General features: G+C 40.1%; 1 protein-coding gene across 3 annotated transcripts in view; it reads left to right on the forward strand.

The window, feature by feature from the left end:
* The window catches only part of MSH2 (mutS homolog 2), an 84,251-nt gene that overhangs the window by 56,298 nt on the left and 6,296 nt on the right, over positions 1-21,657 (forward strand). For all 3 annotated transcript variants that reach the window (XM_066267072.1, XM_066267073.1, XM_066267074.1), the window contains 7 exons: positions 6,239-6,348; positions 7,456-7,579; positions 9,127-9,277; positions 12,720-12,817; positions 16,065-16,310; positions 17,635-17,839; positions 19,320-19,567. In XM_066267072.1, the coding sequence (XP_066123169.1) occupies positions 6,239-6,348; positions 7,456-7,579; positions 9,127-9,277; positions 12,720-12,817; positions 16,065-16,310; positions 17,635-17,839; positions 19,320-19,567 (1,182 nt within the window). The remainder of the gene's footprint in view (positions 1-6,238; positions 6,349-7,455; positions 7,580-9,126; positions 9,278-12,719; positions 12,818-16,064; positions 16,311-17,634; positions 17,840-19,319; positions 19,568-21,657) is intronic.

The raw sequence follows: 21,657 nt of genomic DNA on the forward strand, positions 1-21,657 counted from the left end.
TTTGTTGTTCATTGATTGATTTCTCATAATGTACCTTGACTGGGGGCTACAGCAGACCGAGTGAGCCTTGCTCAAACCAGATGAGCCTGCACTCAAGCCGGTGACCTCGGAGTTTCGAATCTGGTTCCTCCACATCCCAGTCTGACGCTCTATCCACTGCGCCACTGCCTGGTTAAGCAAGACAGTATCTTATATTAATTTTTGTTCCTAAAGACACGCTAAGTTTTATTTTCTCTGTACTGATAAAAGCAAACATCAATTCCATGTTTACATCATAGCCAAGGAATAGTATCCAGAGACTATTACAGAAGATAAGAATATAGAATCAGACACATCAAGAAGGTCAGCAAACACTGACATACCATGTTGCTGACACTGCTAGTTGCTGAGACTGTAATAGGGTATAAAAACAGTTTTATGTTTGCCTGTCAACAGCAAGGGAAACAGAAATTAAATAAGTAATTACACAAAAATAGAATTTAAAAATTGAGTTATAGTTGACATAACATTAGTTTCAGGTATACAACATAATGACATGATATTTGTACATATTGTGAAGTAATTACAATAGTCTTGTTAACATCTATCACCATACTGAGTTTCAATTTATTTTTCTTGTCATGAGAACATTTAAGATTTACTGTCAGCAACTTTCATTGCATCTTCCAAAAAATCTAATTTTGATATGTTATAAAAATAAAATTCTGAAGTGGTATATCAAGAAAGAGTAACATTTTATTTCTTGGTAATGCATATGCCAAAGCAGTTTTCTTTTTTTTTTTTTTTTTTTTTTTTTTAATAAATTTTTATTAATGGTAATGGGATGACATTAATAAATCAGGGTACATATATTCAAAGAAAACATGTCTAGGTTATTTTGTCATCAAATTATGTTGCAAACCCCTCGCCCAAAGTCAGATTGTCCTCCGCCACCCTCTATCTAGTTCTCTGTGCCCCTCCCCCTCCCCCTAACTCTCCCTCCCTCCCTCCCATGTCCTCCCTCCCCCCCCACCCTTGGTAACCACCACACTCTTGTCCATGTCTCTTAGTCTCAATTTTATGTTCCACCAATGTATGGAATCATGTAGTTCTTGTTTTTTTCTGGCCAAAGCAGTTTTCATTGGTGGTTTGCCACTTGCAAATTAACCTTTCTGAATTTTCTAAAGGTGGTTTTGTTAAGATTTCTCAGTCTATATAAGACATGAACATAGGTAGATGGAAAAAAGAAATCCCAGAATTAGTGTTGATACACTTAAGGTTTGTTTAGATTTAGAAGCTGGTCTGGGCAGCATTCCAGGAGTATATTTTAATGAACCATTTACTCTCAGTAGACTTCTGGGCTTTCAGTGATCTTGAAACCTGTTATAATTTGTATCATAGTAAATGATGATGAAATGTTTAACAGTGATTAATTATGCTTTAGGTTATTATGGAAATGTGAGTACTTAGGCTTATTGACCTCAACATTGCAGCTATTGGGTGAGGCACACAGCAGCCTTCCTAAAATGAAACATTCAAGTGGCTGACAGGAATCTGGAGTCATGACTAGAGTACTTACTTGGCCTTTCACATTTTAATGCCTTTAAGAAGCTAAGTTATTTCCTTGTGTTATCTTCGGTATTCTTGCTGGATGAGTGTTGTGTGTATCAGAGTTAATTAATGACCAGTGAGTGATTGATTGTTTCATCAGTCCCTTACTCAACAAATAGTTATCAATTTCCTGCGTTGCGCTAGGCATTGTTCTAGGAGGGACAGTGGTAGATATGATGTACAAGATCCCTGTTCTTATGCAGGTTTTGTAATAGTGGAAGGGTAGGGAGATGCAGACAAAAAAGAATGAACAAGAATCTCAAATAGTAATAAGTACAGTAAAGAAAGTGGAATATATTGATGTGATATAGTGACTGGGTAGAGGCCAGGAAGACACTGGGTCTGGTAGTCAAGGATTTTTTCTCTTAGGTGAAACTGTACTGCTCATAGGTACAGGGTCTCTTGTTTGTTTTAGGAACGATTACAGTGATCTAATAAAATAGATTGTTGCAATGGTTGCATAAATCTGTGACTATATTTCAAACCATTGAATTGTACACTTTAAAGTGGAGAATTTTTTGATATGTGAATTATAGCCCATAAAGCCTTTTTAAAAACTTCATATTTTATTTTTTTAAATGTACAGCTAGTGGGACTTGTTTATTCATCTTGTGTTCTGTGCTTTTAAACTAGTTTGGTATGTTCTTTTTCTAAGGAACTACTAAAGGACTGCCCTGGTCAAGGAACTGCAGATCTTCTGTCTCTCAGAGACAACCATGGGGGTTATAAGTTTATAGTTGTGAACTTACTTATGTTGCTTTGTCAGACCAGACTAGATTATTGACCTTGTTTCAAACTTTGCCTTCAGACCACTTCTTTTTGGCCATGCCCCCAGATTTGTTTCCTGGGACTTTGTCTTTCTTGACCTATTTTTTGGCATCTTTTTGTTGTCCTTGGATGGTGTTGGTCAACTAAGTTTGTAAAATACGATTTTTATGTTTGTTCACATATAGTTTGTATTGGGGCTTGGGCAGCACCAAGTATATGTGGTCTGTGAAATTGCAAATTACCTTCCTGCTTGGAAGGGCCATTGTTTTGCTAATGTTTGCTAGAGGAGAGGTTTTCCTGGCAGAAAGTTTTGAAAAGAGAGAGAAGGAGAAAAGACAGTGAGAGCAGAGAGAATGCAGAGTGCTGAGGAAGAGAAGGTGTGCAGATGGGGAACCAGAGGCGAGGGACTTTGCGAGCTCCCCTGAGACTGGTGGGGCCTTTGATTGTAGGAGGAACTGGAGAAGATTCTCCTGGTTTTGGAACCAGAGAATGTGTCAGCGGTTTGGGAGCTCTGAAGGAGTGAAAGGGAAATGTTTTCCCTGTGTGTTTGCTCATTGGCCGGTGCGAGACTTTAATAAAGGAATGGCCCACCATTTTTTGGCTCCACTGTTTCTTTCCAGTCTGCCCGAATTCAGTGAGAACCACGTGCATGGCCACGACGGCTGCGACTACTGGCCCTACAGATGGCATAGCAAAGGTTGGAAAGCAGCTCCTACCACTGCAGCCTCACTAAGATGTCTGACAAAAAGTTAAACTTTTTTAAAAATTGATTTTAGAGAAAGGTAGGGAGAGAGAGGGAGACAGGAACATTGATCTCTTCCTATATGTGCCCTGACCCGGGAACAAACCAGCAATCTCCACTAACCAACTGAGCCATCTGGCCAGGGCTGTAAATGTGTTGTTTTTAATTGAAAAACCATAATCAGTTGAAAAAACCCAAGTTGGTAATTGGCAGCTGGGGCTCATTATATATTACAAATAGGGAAAGAATTTAAGGTGCTAGTGAAAGCTTGCAGGATAAGGAGCAGAGTAGTGCAGAAGGGAGGGGGCGTTACTGAATCTGAGAAGAGCTGTTCTGTTGTAAGATGGGCCATTATGTTTGAGGGGCCAGAGGACACATTGAGGATGACAAGTTCCGAAGTGTATACAAGTGGTTTATAATAATATCCTGTGTGTATTCTTGGAAAACCTTACCTTTAAAGGCATGCTAGAGGCCCTGGCCGGTTGGCTCAGCGGTAGAGCGTCGGCCTAGCGTGCGGAGGACCCGGGTTCGATTCCCGGCCAGGGCACATAGGAGAAGCGCCCGTTTGCTTCTCCACCCCTCCGCCGCGCTTTCCTCTCTGTCTCTCTCTTCCCCTCCCGCAGCCAAGGCTCCATTGGAGCAGGGATGGCCCGGGCGCTGGGCATGGCTCTGTGGCCTCTGCCTCAGGCGCTGGAGTGGCTCTGGTCGCAATATGGCGACGCCCAGGATGGGCAGAGCATCGCCCCCTGGGGGGCAGAGCGCCGCCCCTGGTGGGCGTGCCGGGTGGATCCCGGTCGGGCGCATGCGGGAGTCTGTCTGACTGTCTCTCCCTGTTTCCAGCTTCAGAAAAAAGAAAAAAAAAAAAAAAAAAAAAAAAGGCATGCTAGAAACATAGCAGAACTTATAAAAAATAGGGTAAGATAGATCTCAAAATATATGAGACTTTTTTTTTTTAATCTTTTTTATTTGACAGAGACAGAGAGAGGAGATTCAGATAGGGACAGACAGGAAGAGAGAGAGATGAGAAGCATCAATTCTTCATTGTGGCATTTTAGTTATTCATTGATTGCTTTCTCATATATACCCTGACCCAGAGTGTCCAGGAGACCGAGCAATCCCTTGCTCAAGCCAGTGACTTTGGGCTCAAGCTGGTGCGCTTTGCTCAAGCCAGATGAACCCACACTTCATCTGGAGACCGCAGGGTTTTGAACCTTGGTCCTTCGCATCCCAGTCCGACGCTCTATCCACTGTGCCACTGCCTGGTCAGGCCAAAATATATGACTTTTTTTTTTTTTTGTATTTTTTTCTGAAGCTGAAAACGGGGAGAGACAGTCAGACAGACTCCTGCATGCGCCCGACTGGGATCCATCCGGCACGCCCACCAGGGGCGATGCTCTGCCCCTCCGGGGCATCACTCTGCCACCACCAGAGCCACTCTAGCGCCTGGGGCAGAGGCCAAGGAGCCATCCCCAGCGCCCGGGCCATCTTTGCTCCAATGGAGCCTTGGCTGCGGGAGGGGAAGAGAGAGACAGAGAGGAAGGAGGGGGGGGTGGAGAAGCAGATGGGCGCTTCTCCTATGTGCCCTGGCCAGGAATCGAACCCGGGTCCCCCACATGCCAGGCCGACGCTCTACCACTGAGCCAACCAGCCAGGGCCCAAAATATATGACATTTCAAAAACAATCACTAACAAAAGCATTAACAAACTAAGATAAATGACAGCCTGGACTAATCTCCATTCATTTGCATGCAGTACCAGTGTCAGATGATTCCATGCAACCTTTAAGTCTGGGGCTCTTGTTTCCTCCTTTGAGATGCCCTTTACGGCATTTGCTTCTAATAAGAGTTTCATAAAAGTTAAAAATCTGAACCACAGTATGGAATTCAGTGGAAAAAAAATTACAAATTTTTTTGCATCCTTTATCTTAACACTGTGTTTCAACATATTGGGAAGTATACTATATAATGGTCATTAAACCAACTACTCTGAGGTCTTCATATATTGCTAAGCTTACTCTAATTGTGTGAAAGATGGCTCATGATCGCTGCAAAACAGTGGGTTGGGGAAAAATAATTCAAGAACAAATGCTGCCTCACTTCACTATTTACCAAGAACATATGAGTTATTTCAGAATAAAGAACCAGGCACTGTAGCACAGACATGTGGGCAAAGTGTCATTTATAGAAATGTTTCACACATATGTACTGTTTTCTAAATATGTGTACTGTTGTGATTACTAATAAAATGAATTCTTAAAATAATTTTGTTGACTTCATAGTAGTTTTTCATTTTCTCAGTCAAAAGTTACTGATATTTCTGGAAGAGATTGAAAACAACTGCTTAGGAGTGAAATATAGTGTGCTAGAGGTCACTTGCAGAATTCTTCTAAGGGACTTTATTGGAGATCAGGAAAAAAATCGTTGTGGTATAATGATAGTATGACACAGTAACTGTTGGGCTTCTAACTATTGTATATAGTTATTTCATTTATTCATCTTCTAGGTAGCTATTGTTATTACTCCCACTGTAATAGATAAAGGAAAAGGAGGCTCAGTAACATGCTTCAGATCATAAAGCCAGTAGGTAGCAGAGCTGGGATTGGCACCTAGGAGACTCATGCTTTTCACACTGTAGATTTTGTTACTTCACTTACACCTCACGTAATTTCCCAGCATGTACTTTTAAATAGCAGAAAGCAAAGTTCCAGTGTAAATATTTGGCTTGCTTTAATCTCTGTTAATTGGAGCTCTTTAGTATTCCAATGGATATTGGAATGGAAATCGGAGATACAAGGTATGTTGGAGGTATTTTACTTTAATGACTTTTGAGTTATTAAATCTAAAAAGAAACATGGTTTATTTAGTTATAATTAATGTCATATCTCTGCATCTCTAGTACTGCTCATGAGGAAGACAGATGGGAGAGGCAGGGTTTTATTAGTAGGAAGCTGTGGGTGCCAGATCATTGCCCTTTCTATAAATAAGTACTGAGCACATTTGAATACATGAGTGGACAGTACACTGGAGACCTGCAGTGCTATTTGTGCTTCTGTTGTATTACATGATGCTCATTATCTCAGTCAAATTTTTGTGATCTAGTGTCTTGTATTTTTAAAAATAGAACTTCATTTATTTTCAGGAAAACATCAAATGTTGTTGTTGGCAGTTTTTGTGACTCCTCTTATTGATCTTCGTTCTGATTTCTCCAAGTTTCAAGAAATGATAGAAACAACTTTAGATATGGATCAGGTATGCAGTATACTTTTTTGTGTGTGTGAGAGAGACAGACAGAAAGGGAGAGAGATGAGATGCATCATCAACTTGTCCTTGTGACACTTTAATTTATTGATTGCTTTTTCATATGTGCCTTGATGAGAATGGGGCAGTTGAGCCAGCAACCTTGAGCTTCAAGCCAGCTACCATGGGGTCATGTTTATGATCCCACACTCAAGCTGGTGAGCCCGTGCTCAAGCCAGCAACCTCAGGGTTTTGAACTTGGGTCCTTGGCGTCCCAGGTCAGTGCTCTATCCACTCTGTCAGCATCTGGTCAGGCAAGAGTATGTTTTTAAATCATGAGATTTTGATGGACTTTCAGTTAGAAGAAATAAAATTTTGTAATTTTTTTCTTAAGAGCTGATCTTTGAGATTCCTAAGGTGGAACCTTGGTTTGAGCAAAAACTAAACATTCTGTTACAGGTTTTGAACATTGAACATTGTTTAGTAACATGTAAGGAGAATGTTTTGAACATTGTTTAGGAGAAATGTAAATAAAAAAATACTGCTGGTGACATATGCATCAATAGTAGTATGTCTGTTAAGTATCAGTAATTATCTAGAGCTCTAAACTGAGAAACAGCTTTACATCTGTTAATAAACAGAAGCTTATAGTTGTGACCGAGCAACTTAATGGGTAGTGAATCATTTAACTCAAAACATTAGGAAAATTAAAGTAAGTAAAAGAAAATACTTCCAGCCTGACCAGGCGGTGGTGCAGTGGATAAAGCTGCAAACTGGGATGCAGAGGACCCAGGTTCGAGACCCGAGGTCACCCGCCAGCTTGAGCACGGGCTCATCTGGTTTGAACAAAGCTCACCAGCTTGAACCCAGGGTCACTTTCTTGAGCAAGGGGTCACTCGGTCTGCTGAAGGCTCATGGTCAAGGCACATATGAGAAATCAATCAATGAACAACTAAGGAGCCGCAATGAAGAATTGATGTTTCTCATCTCTCTCCCTGTCTGTCTGTCCCTATCTGTCCCTCTCTCTGTCTCTGCCACAAAAAAAAAAAAGAAAATACTTCCATATTTTCCATATTTACCCATTGTTTATAAAATATAACTAGTCTGTTCTGTCTATAGGTGGAAAATCATGAATTCCTTGTAAAACCTTCATTTGATCCTAATCTTAGTGAATTAAGAGAAATAATGGATGACTTAGAAAAGAAAATGCAATCAACATTAATAAGTGCAGCTAGAGATCTAGGTAAGAATGGTCTGTTGGAAATTTGAATAATTCTTTTATCTATGTAGTATTCAAACTGGTTCAGTTACTTTCCTAGAGATAAGGTTGATTGTGCCAACTTCTTTGTTAAAATGCCAGCCCTTTTTTGTATAGAATTAAATGACAGATACTTCCAGTTGACACACAGAGAACTTTACATTCAAAGCCTTGCCTGCTCTTCCAGACTCATTTCTTACTATCCCCCTAAGCCCCAGGGTGACTCCACATTCCTGCCAAACTAATCACCCAACAGGCCCTTGCATCATGTCTCTTAAATAAGATCTGTTTTAAATATCATATTCTCAAAAGAAAAAAAAAAAGTTACCTCCTCTGTAAGCCTAATTCTACTACAAATAATTCATTTATTTGGCTTTGGGGTTCCTGAGCACTTCATGAATACCAATTTTAAAAATATCTGTCTGTTATGCTAGATTAAGTCACTAATTAATGTCTCACTATTCACATTGTTTTGTTCGAAATTTGTAAATTCTGTTCTGAGCACCTCTCAGCATTTTTGCTGAACAAATAAATGAATCTTAGCATTCAAACTAGGAGACCTCAGAGCAGTAGTTTTTATACTTTTGGGGAATCTGAGGAAAGTTACGGATCATCCTTTCAGAACTATGCCCAAATCTTCATATTAAAAAATGTGCACATACTTTTCCTGGAGAGTCCATGTATGGACTGGATCCCAGATTGTAGAATCTGCCTTTGGATACTGAAATTGACCCTCCTTGTGTCAGCCGTCTACTGTCCCTTTGTCTCCCAATCAGGTGAGGTCTCAGTTTAGTTTTTTGCTGCTAACATTTGCTAGCCATGCTTCAGCAAATAAATTTATAGATACTATCTCTGTCTTCTGGTTTGTGGTATAAAGATCACATTGATGAATGAGGTTATGAGGAAAGGACAGACTTAGGAAAACAAAAAATCTGTTGCATCAAGGCTAGCTGATCTATTATTGCTTGTTTTGTGAAGTACACTTAACAAAAAATATTTGTCCTAGTTTGGGTAGAGTTTCATTGTCACAGTTTCAAGTTTTTGTTTGGAAAGAAATGGTTTGGTTAACTAAAGAACCCTCTTGCAGAACTCCTGAAGAGCAGGGGCTGTATCCTACTCATCCTCATGTCCCCAGCATCTAGAACTGTGTACTGCGCGCTGCTGGTGCTCTGCGGCCTCGGGTTTGCACAGAAAGTGCTTCCACAGCAGAAACTAATGTTAATAAGGAATTTAAGGGTTTTATAGACATCCTTAATTCATGTAGTTTTTGAGTGAAATAAAGCAGGATTTGTATCTTTCCTAGCTAGATATACTGCTCACAAAAATTAGGGGATTTTTCAAAATAAATATGAAGCAACAAAATATCCCCTAATTTTTGTGAGCAGATGATATTAATAATATTCAGTATGCTATCTTTTAATAAAAGTATGTTTTTTACTCTTTAGATATAATTATTTTAAACATTTACAGTACATGGAAAAATGGCTGGTTATGTCTATGACAGACTTTTTCTTTTTTTCTTGATCATTAAGGTTTGGATCCTAGCAAACAGATTAAACTGGATTCCAATTCACAGTTTGGATATTATTTTCGTGTAACATGTAAGGAAGAGAAAGTCCTTCGTAACAATAAGAACTTCAGTACGGTAGATATCCAGAAGAATGGTGTTAAATTTACCAATAGGTTTGTAAGCCTGTATTATATTGTTTAGCCTTCAGTAGTTTCATAAAACTAAATTATTGCCTGATGAAATGTGAATGTTCTGTGATAAGGAAGCTTTAATTGAGATCAGGCATAAGGTAAGATTGAAGCTTTATTTTCTTACAAGAGGCTAGTCAGGTGTCCCAACACCACTTATTAAATAATCCCCCTTTTCCTCATTAACTGAAGTGGCACTTTGTGTCTGCTTTTTTGTGTGTGTGTGAGAGAGGGACAGATAGGGATAGACAGGAAGGGAGAGAGATGAGAAGCATCAACTTTTTGTTGCAGCACCTTAGTTGTTCACTGATTGCTTTCTCATTTGTGCCTTGATGGGGGTTGGGGGGCACTACAGCAGACCAAGTGACCCTTCCTTGCTCAAGCTAGTGACCATGGTTTCAAGCTGGTGAGCTGTGCTCAAACCAGAGGAGCCCATGCTCAAGCCAGCGACCTCGAGTTTTTGAACCTGGGTCCTCTGCATCCCAGTCTGATGTGCTATCCACTGTGCCACCACCTGGTCAGGCATAAAAGGTTTTTAGGGAGATGCCTACCCGCTTTAATGAGGCCCACTATAGCTTTTAAAAATGTCATGTTCTGTGTTGAAAAATATATTACCTGTTTTGTTTTGTTCTGCTTTCTTCCTTGCTGATTGATGTTAGGGAGTTCCTGAGGCAAATTATCCATAGGTGAAGAAAAACATTTTAAAATTAATCTGCTGTGCTGGGGTACAGCATTTAGCCTTTTTCCTTTGTACTAGAATTCATCACTGGCCTCACTTCCACCAATCCTGAATATTCCTTTTTACTTTGGGATATATGATCCTACTTTATTCATTTATTTAACAAGTATTTTGAGTGTCTGTAATATGCAGGTATTATTTTAGGTGTTCAGACAGCCTGGTGATGAAAATAGTCTGTTTAGTTTGTTCCTCATACCAGTTCTCTGAAATAATGAGATTGGGTATATTATTTCGCTCATTTTAGATGAAGCTGAAATTCCCAGTTCCCCAGGATGGACAGCTAGTAATGCTAGATACTCTAACCTAGATCTTCTGTTGCCAAATTTAGTAGTTATTGTTTTTCTTCCATGCTATATACCTGATTTAAGAAATACATATATTTTGGCTTAGATAAGATAGAACTTTTGGGGTATTATAAATGATCTTCAGCCCTGGCCGGTTGGCTCAGTGGTAGAGCGTCGGCCTGGCATGCAGAAGTCCCGGGTTCGATTCTGGCCAGGGTACACAGGAGAAGTGCCCATCTGCTTCTCCACCCCTCGCCCCTCCTTCCTCTCTGTCTCTCTCTTCCCCTCCCGCAGCCAAGGCTCCATTGGAGCAAAGATGGCCCGGGCGCTGGGGATGGCTCCTTGGCCTCTGCTCCAGGCGCTAGGGTGGCTCTGGTCCCAGCGGAGCGATGCCCTGGAGGAGCAGAGCATCACCCCCTGGTGGGCAGAGCATCGCCCCTGGTGGGCGTGCCAGGTGGATCCCAGTCGGGCGCATGTGGGAGTCTGTCTGACTGTCTCTCCCCGTTTCCAGCTTCAGGGAAAAAAATATATATATATAAATAAATAAATAAATAAATAAATGATCTTCATATCACCCATTTGTGACCACAGTGATTCCAAAAGTTGTGAAAAATTAATTCATTGATTTCTCCCCCGCAAATATAAGAGAAAGTTTATTTAGAAAGTCACAATGGTCGAAGAAATGGGCTTTAGGAAACTAGTTACAGAGGCCAAAGAAAGGGTGGTTTAGGAAAAAGAGGGAAACATGCCTGGAGGGAGGGGAGGGGAGGGGAGGAGAGGGGAAAGGGGCAGGTGTGCTTCCAGAGGAAGAGTGCTCCACTTTTGTTTGTTTTTCTTCCAACAGATTGAATGCTTGCTTTGCATCTGACTCTGATCGTATACTTTTCTTTCTTAAAATTTTCCAGTGTCTGTCTTTCCGAAAACTCTGAAATGTTTATTATGTGACCTATATAATCTGGTCCCTGCCCTCCGCTTTCTGCTTTTATCTCTTACAGCTCTCACTTTTATAATAGCTTTGCCTCTTGCTTTTCTTTCTGTAATTCTTTTCATTTGTGTGTTTCATAGCAGTTTTTTTGTGCTGCTGCTTTCCTGTACTGTTCATGAGCTCTGTGTGTGTTATGCCATTGGCTAATTCATTAAGTTCACAATTGCTGTCTCGGTTTAGTCATGCCTTTCTTCTGATAAGTCCTTCCCCACTTCTTTTCTGTGCCACCTCAACTTGTCTTTTTGTTTTTAATTTCAGTCCTTTCCTTTGATACCAGTGAACAGATATTTTTTCTTCACTTGATCCTCGTCTTCTGCGTTATTTCAACCTTTAATTTTACTTTCTTTCTAAATTCCTCAATAAGATTTAGTTTTTAAAACACTTTGCTTTACCTGAACTGTGGTGGCGCAGTGGATAAAGTGTTGACCTAGAATGCTGAGGTTGCCGGTTTGAGACCCTGGGCTTACCTGGTCAAGGCACATGTGGGAATTGATGCTTCCTGCTCCTCCTCTTCTCTCTCTCCTCTCTAAAAATGTATAAATAAAATTTCTTTTTTTATTGATTTTAATTTATTGTGTTTACATAGATTCTAGTGTTGCCCCTCCCTCGTATTCCCCTCAACATCTCCCTTGCTCCCCTTGTATAAAGTCTAAAAAAAAAAAACACTTTCCTTTGACAACTCTTAGTTTCAAAATATAGTTTTACTACAGTATTGAGAGAAACTCCTTTTGTGTGTATGTATTTTAAGAGGCGGAATAGCCTGTATCCTAATTAAGGATGAAGATTTATTTCATTCAGATGTTTTAGAAAAGGTCACAGGTCAGAATTTTACCCAATGGAATAATTGGGATAGGAAGAATTATGTTAGTAGGCTATTGTAAACAGTTAAAAGGTTAAATACATTGAATTCCAACCATATCTTTCCCTGAGTTGCTTATTTTCTACTGATATTTCTGTTTTGATGCTTTATAGCAGGGGTCTCAAACTCGCGGGCCGCATGCGGCCCGCAGACTAATCCACAAAGTTCAAAATATTTTTGATAAAATTAAGTAAGCCTAGGGGCCTACTTGTATTTTTCATTTCTCTAGCATCCTAGCTAGATATTAGCTTAGTTAACAGCAGTTGTGAGATGCGAACTACAGTTTCTGGTCGTTTTGTGACACTGAGTAAACTGCATGTACGATTGTGCTTGTTGTACTGATTTTTTTTTGTTTTCAACTACAGTGCGAAAAGTGTTGCGTAACAGTTGCCTTTTGTAGACCTAGTGCGGCCCGCCGCTGTGATCTTGCTCTGCGGCCCACATGCTGAGTTGAGTTTGAGACCCCTGCTTTATAGGATAGCTACTCTGGATATATTTTATGTAGTGTACCTTACCTTTAGCAGATGTTTTCATTTTTAAAATATTATCTTGATTTGCAGTTCTTTGACTTCTCTTAATGGAGAGTATACCAAAAATAAAACTGAGTATGAAGAAGCCCAGGATGCCATTGTTAAAGAAATTGTCAATATTTCTTCAGGTAAGTTTAATGATCAAATACATTCTGAATGTGACCTGTTTTTTGATAATAGAAAAACATCAGTATGTTTGAAGAGTGATCTTTTAAAAAGCTGTTATACTGTTAATTATAATTAAGCTACCTACCAAATAATGCATGCTGTATTGGGTAGGAAAAGTACCGTAACTGGAAATTACCCTGGTTCATAGGAAGATAAACTAGTGCGAGCTAAGGAATGGGATTACCCTGAAAAACAAAGATATACAAAGAAGCACAAAGCTTACTGGAGTTGTTAGAAGGGAGAGAAACAAGGACTATTACTTATGGGCTCCTGCTCTAGTTTAGGGAAATAAATATTAGTGAAAAGCAAATAGAAATTATATATGAGGCAAGCAAGCCCTTTTAAGTTCTATATGCCTTTTGTAGATTTTGAGTCCATTCTAGAGGTATTGGTCTGAGGTGATTGTTTTATAATTAAAGGGACTGTATGTCTTGGTATTGTGGTATTGACCTTCGCATGGAATGAATCTATGTTTAGCATAGGATAGGTGGGAAAGTATTAAGTTGGAAGGCTTTGCCTATCATCCTGTGTATATTGATTGTAACCTTTATTGTACCTTGCAAAAATATACCAAAGAAATACTTTAACCAACTGATGAAAGTTGACGTCACCAGTAATGGGACAGATGTCATTATGCTTCCTGATATGAAGCAGAGGGAAGGACACAATAACACCTATGTAATATTACTTTTTTATTTTTTAAGAACAGGTGTTTTTTTGTTTGTTTGTTTTTGTTTTATTTTTCTGAAGCTGGAAACGGGGAGAGACAGTCAGACAGACTCCTGCATGCGCCCGACCAGGATCCACCTGGCACGCCCACCAGGGGCTACGCTCTGCCCACCAGGGGGCGATGCTCTGCCCCTCCGGGGCATCGCTCTGCGGCAACCAGAGCCACTCTAGTGCCTGGGGCAGAGGCCAAGGAGCCATCCCCAGCGCCCGGGCCATCTTTGCTCCAATGGAGCCTTGGCTGCGGGAGAGGAAGAGAGAGACAGAGAGGAAGGAGGGGAGGGGGGTGGAGAAGCAAATGGGCGCTTCTCCTATGTGCCCTGGCCGGGAATCAAACCCGGGTCCCCCGCACGCCAGGCTGACGCTCTACCGCTGAGCCAACCGGCCAGGGCCCAGGTGTTATTTTTAACCTTCTAAAAATAATTTATTGATTTTATAGAGAGAGGGAGGAGGGAGAGACAGAGATAGACAGATAAACAAAAACATCAGTCTGTTCCTGTATGTGCCCTACCTGGAGGGTTGAACCTGCAACCTTTGCATATAGGGGCAATGTTCTAACCCACTGAGCTATCCTGCTAGGGCCTATATAATATTCTTTTTTCAGGTGAGAGGAGGAGAGGCAGAGAGACAGACTTCTGTACTTGCCCCATCAGGATCCATGCTGCAAGCCTGCTAGGGGCAATGCTCTGTCCATCTGGGGCCCTTGCTCTGTTGCTTAGCATCTGAGCCCTTTTTTTTAAATAGTGCCTGAGGTGGAGGCCCCTGAGCTATCCTCAGCACCTGGGGCTAACTGACTCAAACCAATGGAGCCATGGCTGAGGGAGAAGAAGGGGGGGCAGGGGAAGGGGTGGAGAAGCAGATGGTCACTTCTCCTGTGTGCCCTGACCAGTAATCAAACCCAGGACGTCCACATGCTGGGCTGATGCTCTACCACTGAGTCAACTGGCCAGGGCTATAATATTCTTGACAAAAGCATTTAACCTGATGATAAATAAGAAGAAAAACATCAGGTAAATTTAGACGTGGGACTTTTTTTTTTTAAGGCCCAAACTATTTTAAAATGTCAGTGTCATGGAAACAACAGAATGGGCAGGATCTGTTCTAGATTAAAGGAGACTTAAAGAGACGGGATAGTCTAACACAGTGGACAATCCTTGACTGGATCAAGGATTAAGGGTTAGAGCAGGGGTCCCCAAACTGCGGCCCCCTGAGGCCATTTATCCGGCCCCCGTCGCATTTCCAGAAGAGGCACCTCTTTCATTGGTGGTCAGTGAGAGGAGCATAGTTCCCGTTGAAATACTGGTCAGATTGTTGATTTAAATTTACTTATTCTTTATTTTCAATACTGTATTTGTTCCCATTTTGTTTTTTTACTTTAAAATAAGATCTGTGCAGTGTGCATAGGGATTCGTTCATAGTTTTTTTATAGTCCGGCCCTCCAACTGTCTGAGGGACAGTGAACTGGCTCCCTGTGTAAAAAGTTTGGGGACCCTTGGGTTAGAGTTTGGGGGATAGCTAGCTATAAGGTACACTGTTTTTGACAAATTGGCAAAGTATAATATGAGACAATGCAGTGTCAGTGTTACATTTCTTGAATGTGTATTATGGTTAAGTAGGAGGATGTTCTTACTCTCAGGGTATGCACACTTAATTATTTAAGGGGTAAAACATTTAAAAACTATGTGCATGTATAATTCTGTAAATTGTTTTTACTATTATGAATTTTCATAGTAAATCAGAAACATAAATCTTAAAGGTTTTAGTACACTTTATATATTAGTTTTGAGATGAATGAGATTCGTAAAGATTACATTTTCACCTGGTGATACCTACTCTAGCAGAGTAGAATCTTGTTGTAAGTATTAAGTGACAATTGTGGATCTAAATTTATGCTAAAATCAATTGCATGTGATACTGATGGGGGAGAACGCCGAAGTAAAAGTCTGATGGTCAGGTCTTACACGCACAGGCCTGGATGATCACATCATCTCCTTACCTGGTGTTTTCATGTTTCTTATAATAATTGTGCAATGCCATTCTGGTTTCAGATTCTTAGATTTTGTAAAAAGGCGTGTCATAAAATTGCAGGTATGCCTCAGGTAGCTGTACTCTGCTTTCTTATCAATAAATTACGACAGCTTTCCCTTATTAGGTTTTTTTTTTTAAATTTACCTTATTTCTTTAAGAATCTGTATGCTTTTATATTTTAATGGGATTTTGGTTAGGGAGGGGTATCATACTCCTTGTATTTTTTAAAACTTCATAGTGGAGGAAGATGTAGCAACACATTTTAACATGTTGAGTGTTAGGTGTTACTTTCACGTTTAGTTGTGGCAAACTTCTATAATTTTTTAGAAATTATGTAAATTTGGAAATGGAATTTGAATTCCCAAATGAGGAAGTTAAATTTATTCTTACAGCTGCTTATATGTATTTTTTTATTATTCAATACTCCTATGCACATTTTCTGTTTTTAAATAGGCTATGTAGAACCAATGCAGACACTCAATGATGTGTTAGCTCAGCTAGATGCTGTTGTCAGCTTTGCTTACGTGTCGAATGGAGCACCTGTTCCATATGTACGACCGGTCATTTTGGAGAAAGGACAAGGAAGAATTATTTTGAAAGGATCCAGACATGCTTGTGTTGAAGTTCAAGATGAAGTTGCATTTATTCCCAATGATGTTCACTTTGAAAAAGATAAACAGATGTTCCACATCATTACTGGTAAAAAAACCCTGCTGTATGGGATATTTTTGGTAATGTTTCCTTTTTTAATGTTGGAGTGGAAATATACTTAAAATTGATGAAAAAAATTCTAGTTCTTGACAGTAGAAAAAGAACATGTGATTCATACTAATGAGTAATGTATTCACATTTGGATTAGAGGGAAGATTTGGAAGAGGGTGGGGAAGGCTTAGGAGAGAATACTATATTTATATGAAACTTGTGGTTCCAGGAGTTCAGGGCATTTAAAAATGAACATTCCTTCTTCAAAGCTTACAAATCTGAGCCAGACCTTTCGATATTGAGGTCATTTAGGATCAAGCAGAATTGGCTGCTGGAATGACCTCAGTTTAGGGTAGTTGTTCTTTTAAAGACATGATATTCTATTCATGTGAAACTTTAAAAAGTAGACATGCTTTTAGATTAATGTAGTATGTCTAAAACTAAGTGTTTTTGAGAGATCTTAACCAGATTCCAAAAAACGGGAAGAAGTTTGGAGTCTTTGGGCAAATCTATTTCCCCAAATGGATTTTCAAGTTGTTTATATAATCTAGCCCAGACATGTAAATTGTACATTTTCTAAAAGTTGGGTCATGTCTTAGAGGATTAGGATGGATTTTAAGTGGTTTGAAGGATTTGACCTCTTGATCCATTCACTAATAGCCCATTTATTAATGAGAAACTGTATTTCATCAGGCCTGTACTTCTTTTTTGGATGTGTTAAAATTATTCTGCAGCCATCTCTGAGCTATGGGAAAATGTCTGTGTGATCTTTCTAGGCCATAGTCAAATTATAGGTAAGGTATATTTTTTATGGGTCCTCTCCACGAAGGGAGCACTATAGGTTTATCTGAAGAGACAATTGCATTACTTCAGGGAGTAGTATCAACAGCATGTCTTTGGGTAGCTTCTTTTTGTGTGTGTGTGTTCAGAGACAGAGAGAGGGACAGACAAGCAAGAAAGGAGAGAGATAAGAAGCATCAGTTCTTTGTTGCGGCACCTTAGTTGTTCACTGATGGCTTTCTCATATGTGCCTTGACTGGGGGTGGGGGGGGCTACAGCAGACCAAGTGAACCCTTGCTCAAGCCAGCGACTATGGGGTCATGTCTCTGATCCCACGCTCAAGCCGGCGACCTCAGGGTTTCAAACCCGGGCCCTCTGTGTCCCAGTCCAATTCTATCCATTGCGCCACTGGCTGGTCAGGCTGGGCAGCTTCTTTTATGTCATTATCTAGGTGATTAGTCACCAATGTGTAATTTAGGACTAACAATTTATTAGCAGAAATAAATTAATAATTTTGCTTTTTGATAAATTTGTCTTATAGGCCCCAATATGGGAGGTAAATCAACATATATTCGCCAAACTGGGGTGATAGTTCTCATGGCCCAAATTGGGTGCTTTGTGCCATGTGAGTCGGCAGAAGTGACCATTGTGGACTGTATCTTGGCTCGGGTAGGCGCTGGTGATAGTCAGCTGAAAGGAGTCTCCACCTTCATGGCTGAAATGTTAGAAACTGCTTCTATTCTCAGGTGAGTGAGTGCATTTCCCAGTCCCCTGAAAATGGAAATGAAATTCTCCTGTGAGAAGTACATTTGCAGATTTGCCTATAAAACACTTGAGACCTTTTACCTAGTATAATAATTTTTCTGTGAACCTATATACTTTATATTATCTTTTGAGTGATTGGTGATAGTTGTGGAAACATTGATTTTTTTTTTTAAACCTTTATTTATTTATTTATTTATTTATTTATTTATTTATTTATTTATTGTATTTTTCTGAAGCTGGAAACGGGGAGAGACAGTCAGACAGACTCCCACATGCGCCCGACCAGGATCCACCCGGCACACCCACCAGAGGCAATGCTCTGCCCACCAGGGGGCGACGCTCTGCCCCTCCGGGGGGCGGGTCGCTCTGCCACGACCAGAGCCACTCTAGCGCCTGGGGCAGAGGCCAAGGAGCCATCCCCAGCGCCCGGGCCATCTTTGCTCCAATGGAGCCTTGGCTGCGGGAGGGGAAGAGAGAGACAGAGAGGAAGGAGGGGGGGAGGGGTGGAGAAGCAAATGGGCGCTTCTCCTGTGTGCCCTGGCCAGGAATCGAACCCGGGTCCCCTGCACGCCAGGCCGACGCTCTACCGCTGAGCCAACTGGCCAGGGCCGAAACATTGATTTTTAAAGTTGTCTTAAGGCTTCTGGTCATTCTGTTCCCCTCTGTTCCCCCACTACCACGCTCTTGCCTACACTGTTCTCACTACCTGGAATGGTCCTTTCTTGCCTTTCACCTGAGTCCTTTCCAATCTTTACGGGTCTAATGACAGAGGTTCTACTTCTCCAGAGATTTTTATTTTTGTCACATGAACCTAAGGTTGTGGGTGTTTCTTTGCTGAACTCACTGCTGTGTCTAAAATGCATTAGGTTTTTTATTTTAGAGGTTACTGAAATCTCTTACTTCAGTGTTTAGGAACTTCTTTGAAAGCACAAAGGCTATATACCTTTTGGGTTTTGGTGTCCTTCGTAAACTATGGGTTGATTATTGTTTGTTCACTATAGTAATTAGTCAACATGTCATAACTTAAAAGGTTAAAGAAATAAGCAGAAGATGTCAATTCACAGAAAAAGAAATGACAATAATTACATGAACTTTAAATTTGCTAATTAAAAAAATATTTCTCCTCCCTACATTTGGTTAAATATTGTGGCAGGTACACAGAGTTTTATGACCACCAGCCATGTAGTGTGGTGTTCATAACATTATACCCGTGGTTCCATCTTCATGTGGTATTATTTTTTTAATCTTGGCTGATTAGATTTATTCACCATTTGGCTTCTCTTCCAGCAATTGTTCATGTGTGTGTGCCCATTTTTTCACCTGAAGTTTTAGTGTTTTTATTGACTTTGTTGAAAATTTTAACATATTAAAATTATGTTTGTGGCACATCTTTTTTATTGACTTAATTTTATTTCTTGCATCATTATCTTTTGGGAAGTTTTCATGTTTTTTGTGTTTCAGGTCTGCAACCAAAGATTCTTTAATAATTATAGATGAATTGGGAAGAGGAACTTCTACCTATGATGGATTCGGGTTAGCATGGGCTATATCAGAGTACATTGCAACAAAAATTGGTGCTTTTTGCATGTTTGCAACTCATTTTCATGAACTTACTGCCTTGGCCAAGCAGATACCAACTGTTAATAATCTACATGTCACAGCACTAACTACTGAAGAAACCTTAACTATGCTTTATCAGGTGAAGAAAGGTGAGTATATACAAGTGGTATATTGTGAATTCAGAGTGTAACAGTTGGAAACATCCTACCCTTGAAATCATCAGCCACTGCTTAATTCTATTGTAGTATGACTTACTGATGTTTTTATAGAATACATCTCTTAATTCACAGTCTGGGAGCAGGGACATGGTACATTGTCTCTCTGTGTCTTATAGTAGGACCACTTGTTCTAAGATCATCACAAAATAATTTATACTCCTGAACATCATCTCAGAGGAGAGGTGTGTGTGTGTGTGTGTCACAGAGAGAGAGGGACAGATAGAGACAGACAGACAGGAAGGGAGAGAGTTGAGAAGCATCAATTCTTCATTGCAGCACCTTAGTTCATTGATTGCTTTTTCATATGTGCCTTGCCCGGGGCGGGGTGGGGGGGTTTACAGCAGAGTGAGTGACCCCTTGCTCAAACCAGATGAGCTCGCACTCAAGCCTGCAACCTCAGGGTTTCGAACCTGGGTCCTCTGCATCCCAGTTGGACTCTGTCCACTGTGCCACTGCCTGGTCAGGCACCTCAGAGGAGTTTTATGCTTCTTCCCATGACAGTATGTTTTCATGTCAAATTAGTTATTAGATAGTAACAGTAAACTCTGAAGTTCAAGGCTCTAGCTGTTATTGCTTAATAAACTAATATAACAATCTGATTATGTTAAGGGTATATTATATAGACAGGTTCATTTAAAATAGGGTTTCCAGAAATCCTGAAATTGTTAGTAGTTATCCCATAAGAAATGACATATTTGTTGGCATTTCATCCTTTCAGAAAAGTGTTCATTTGTGGGCTGGCAGCTGATCAGGTTTCTGAGTTGATGAGATTAACATGCTGTAAAGCTTTTATTACATAAACATTTTACCAATTAGAATAACTTGTTCAAACGGCTTATTTTCCATAAACACATTTTTCTGCATCATTTGGTTGCACATAAATGAGATACTATTTTTGGTTCTTTTATTTTTTTTGAGTTACTGTGTTTGCATTATTTTTGACATAACTATAGATACTTTTATTTATCTGGACCTGGTATTTAGCATAACATTGAGGTTTTGCTTTTAAATTACTCTGTTTTATTTGATATAGAAATGGGTTCAGGAAACAAAAAAAATCAGATGAAGTGCAGAGAAGATAGAAATATGTTTGTCCTTCACTGTGGATATTTATCAAATATATGCTCCTAATTGTTTTTAGTTTCTCTTAGTTGTGCAAATATCCAGGTCAAGAATGCATGGAATATATAACTAGGCCCTCCCATAATTTACAGGTGATAATATAATTGAGGCAAAAATGGAAGCTTTATAATAACCACGAGCATCCTTTGTATTAAACATCTGGAAGGGATTTTTTTTTTCCTTAAGATTTTATTTATTGAGCCTGACCAGGTGGTGGCGCAGTGGATAGAGCATCGGACTGGGATGCAGAGGACCCAGGTTCGAGACCCCGAGGTCGCCAGCTTGAGCTCAGGCTCATCTGGTTTGAGCAAAGCTCACCAGCTTAGACCCAAGGTTGCTGGCTTGAGCAAGGGATTACTCAGTCTGCTGAAGACCCACAGTCAAGGCACATATGAGAAAGCAATCAGTGAACAACTAAGGTGTCGCAACAAAAAACTGATGATTAATGCTTCTCATCTCTCTCCATTCTTGTCTGGCTATCCCTCTTTCTGACTCTCTGTCTCTGTTTAAAAAAAAAAAAAAGAGATTTTATTTATTGATTTAGAGAGAGGAGGGAAAGAGTAAAAGGCAAAGGGGTGGGGAGAGAAGCAGGAAGCATCAACTCATAGTTGTTTCTCGTATGTTTCTTGACTGAGCAAGCCTGGGGCTTTGAACTGGCAACCTTAGCATTCCAGGTTGAGGCCTTATCCACTGTGTCACCACAGGTCAGGCTGGAAGGAATGTCTTAAGTTAGTTTATTTTCTGCAAATGGAGATGATCATCTACCTAGTATATAAATTTACTAGTGATTTGAGTCAAAAAGTTCTGTCTTTTTTTGTAGTAGTTTAAGCTCTGAGTGAGAATTAAGTAACTTTTCTAAGGAAAGTATTGTAAATATTTAAACTTATTTATCCAGCCAA

The sequence above is a fragment of the Saccopteryx bilineata genome, chromosome 3 (genome assembly GCF_036850765.1).
Source record: "Saccopteryx bilineata isolate mSacBil1 chromosome 3, mSacBil1_pri_phased_curated, whole genome shotgun sequence".
Classification (NCBI taxonomy): domain Eukaryota; kingdom Metazoa; phylum Chordata; class Mammalia; order Chiroptera; family Emballonuridae; genus Saccopteryx; species Saccopteryx bilineata.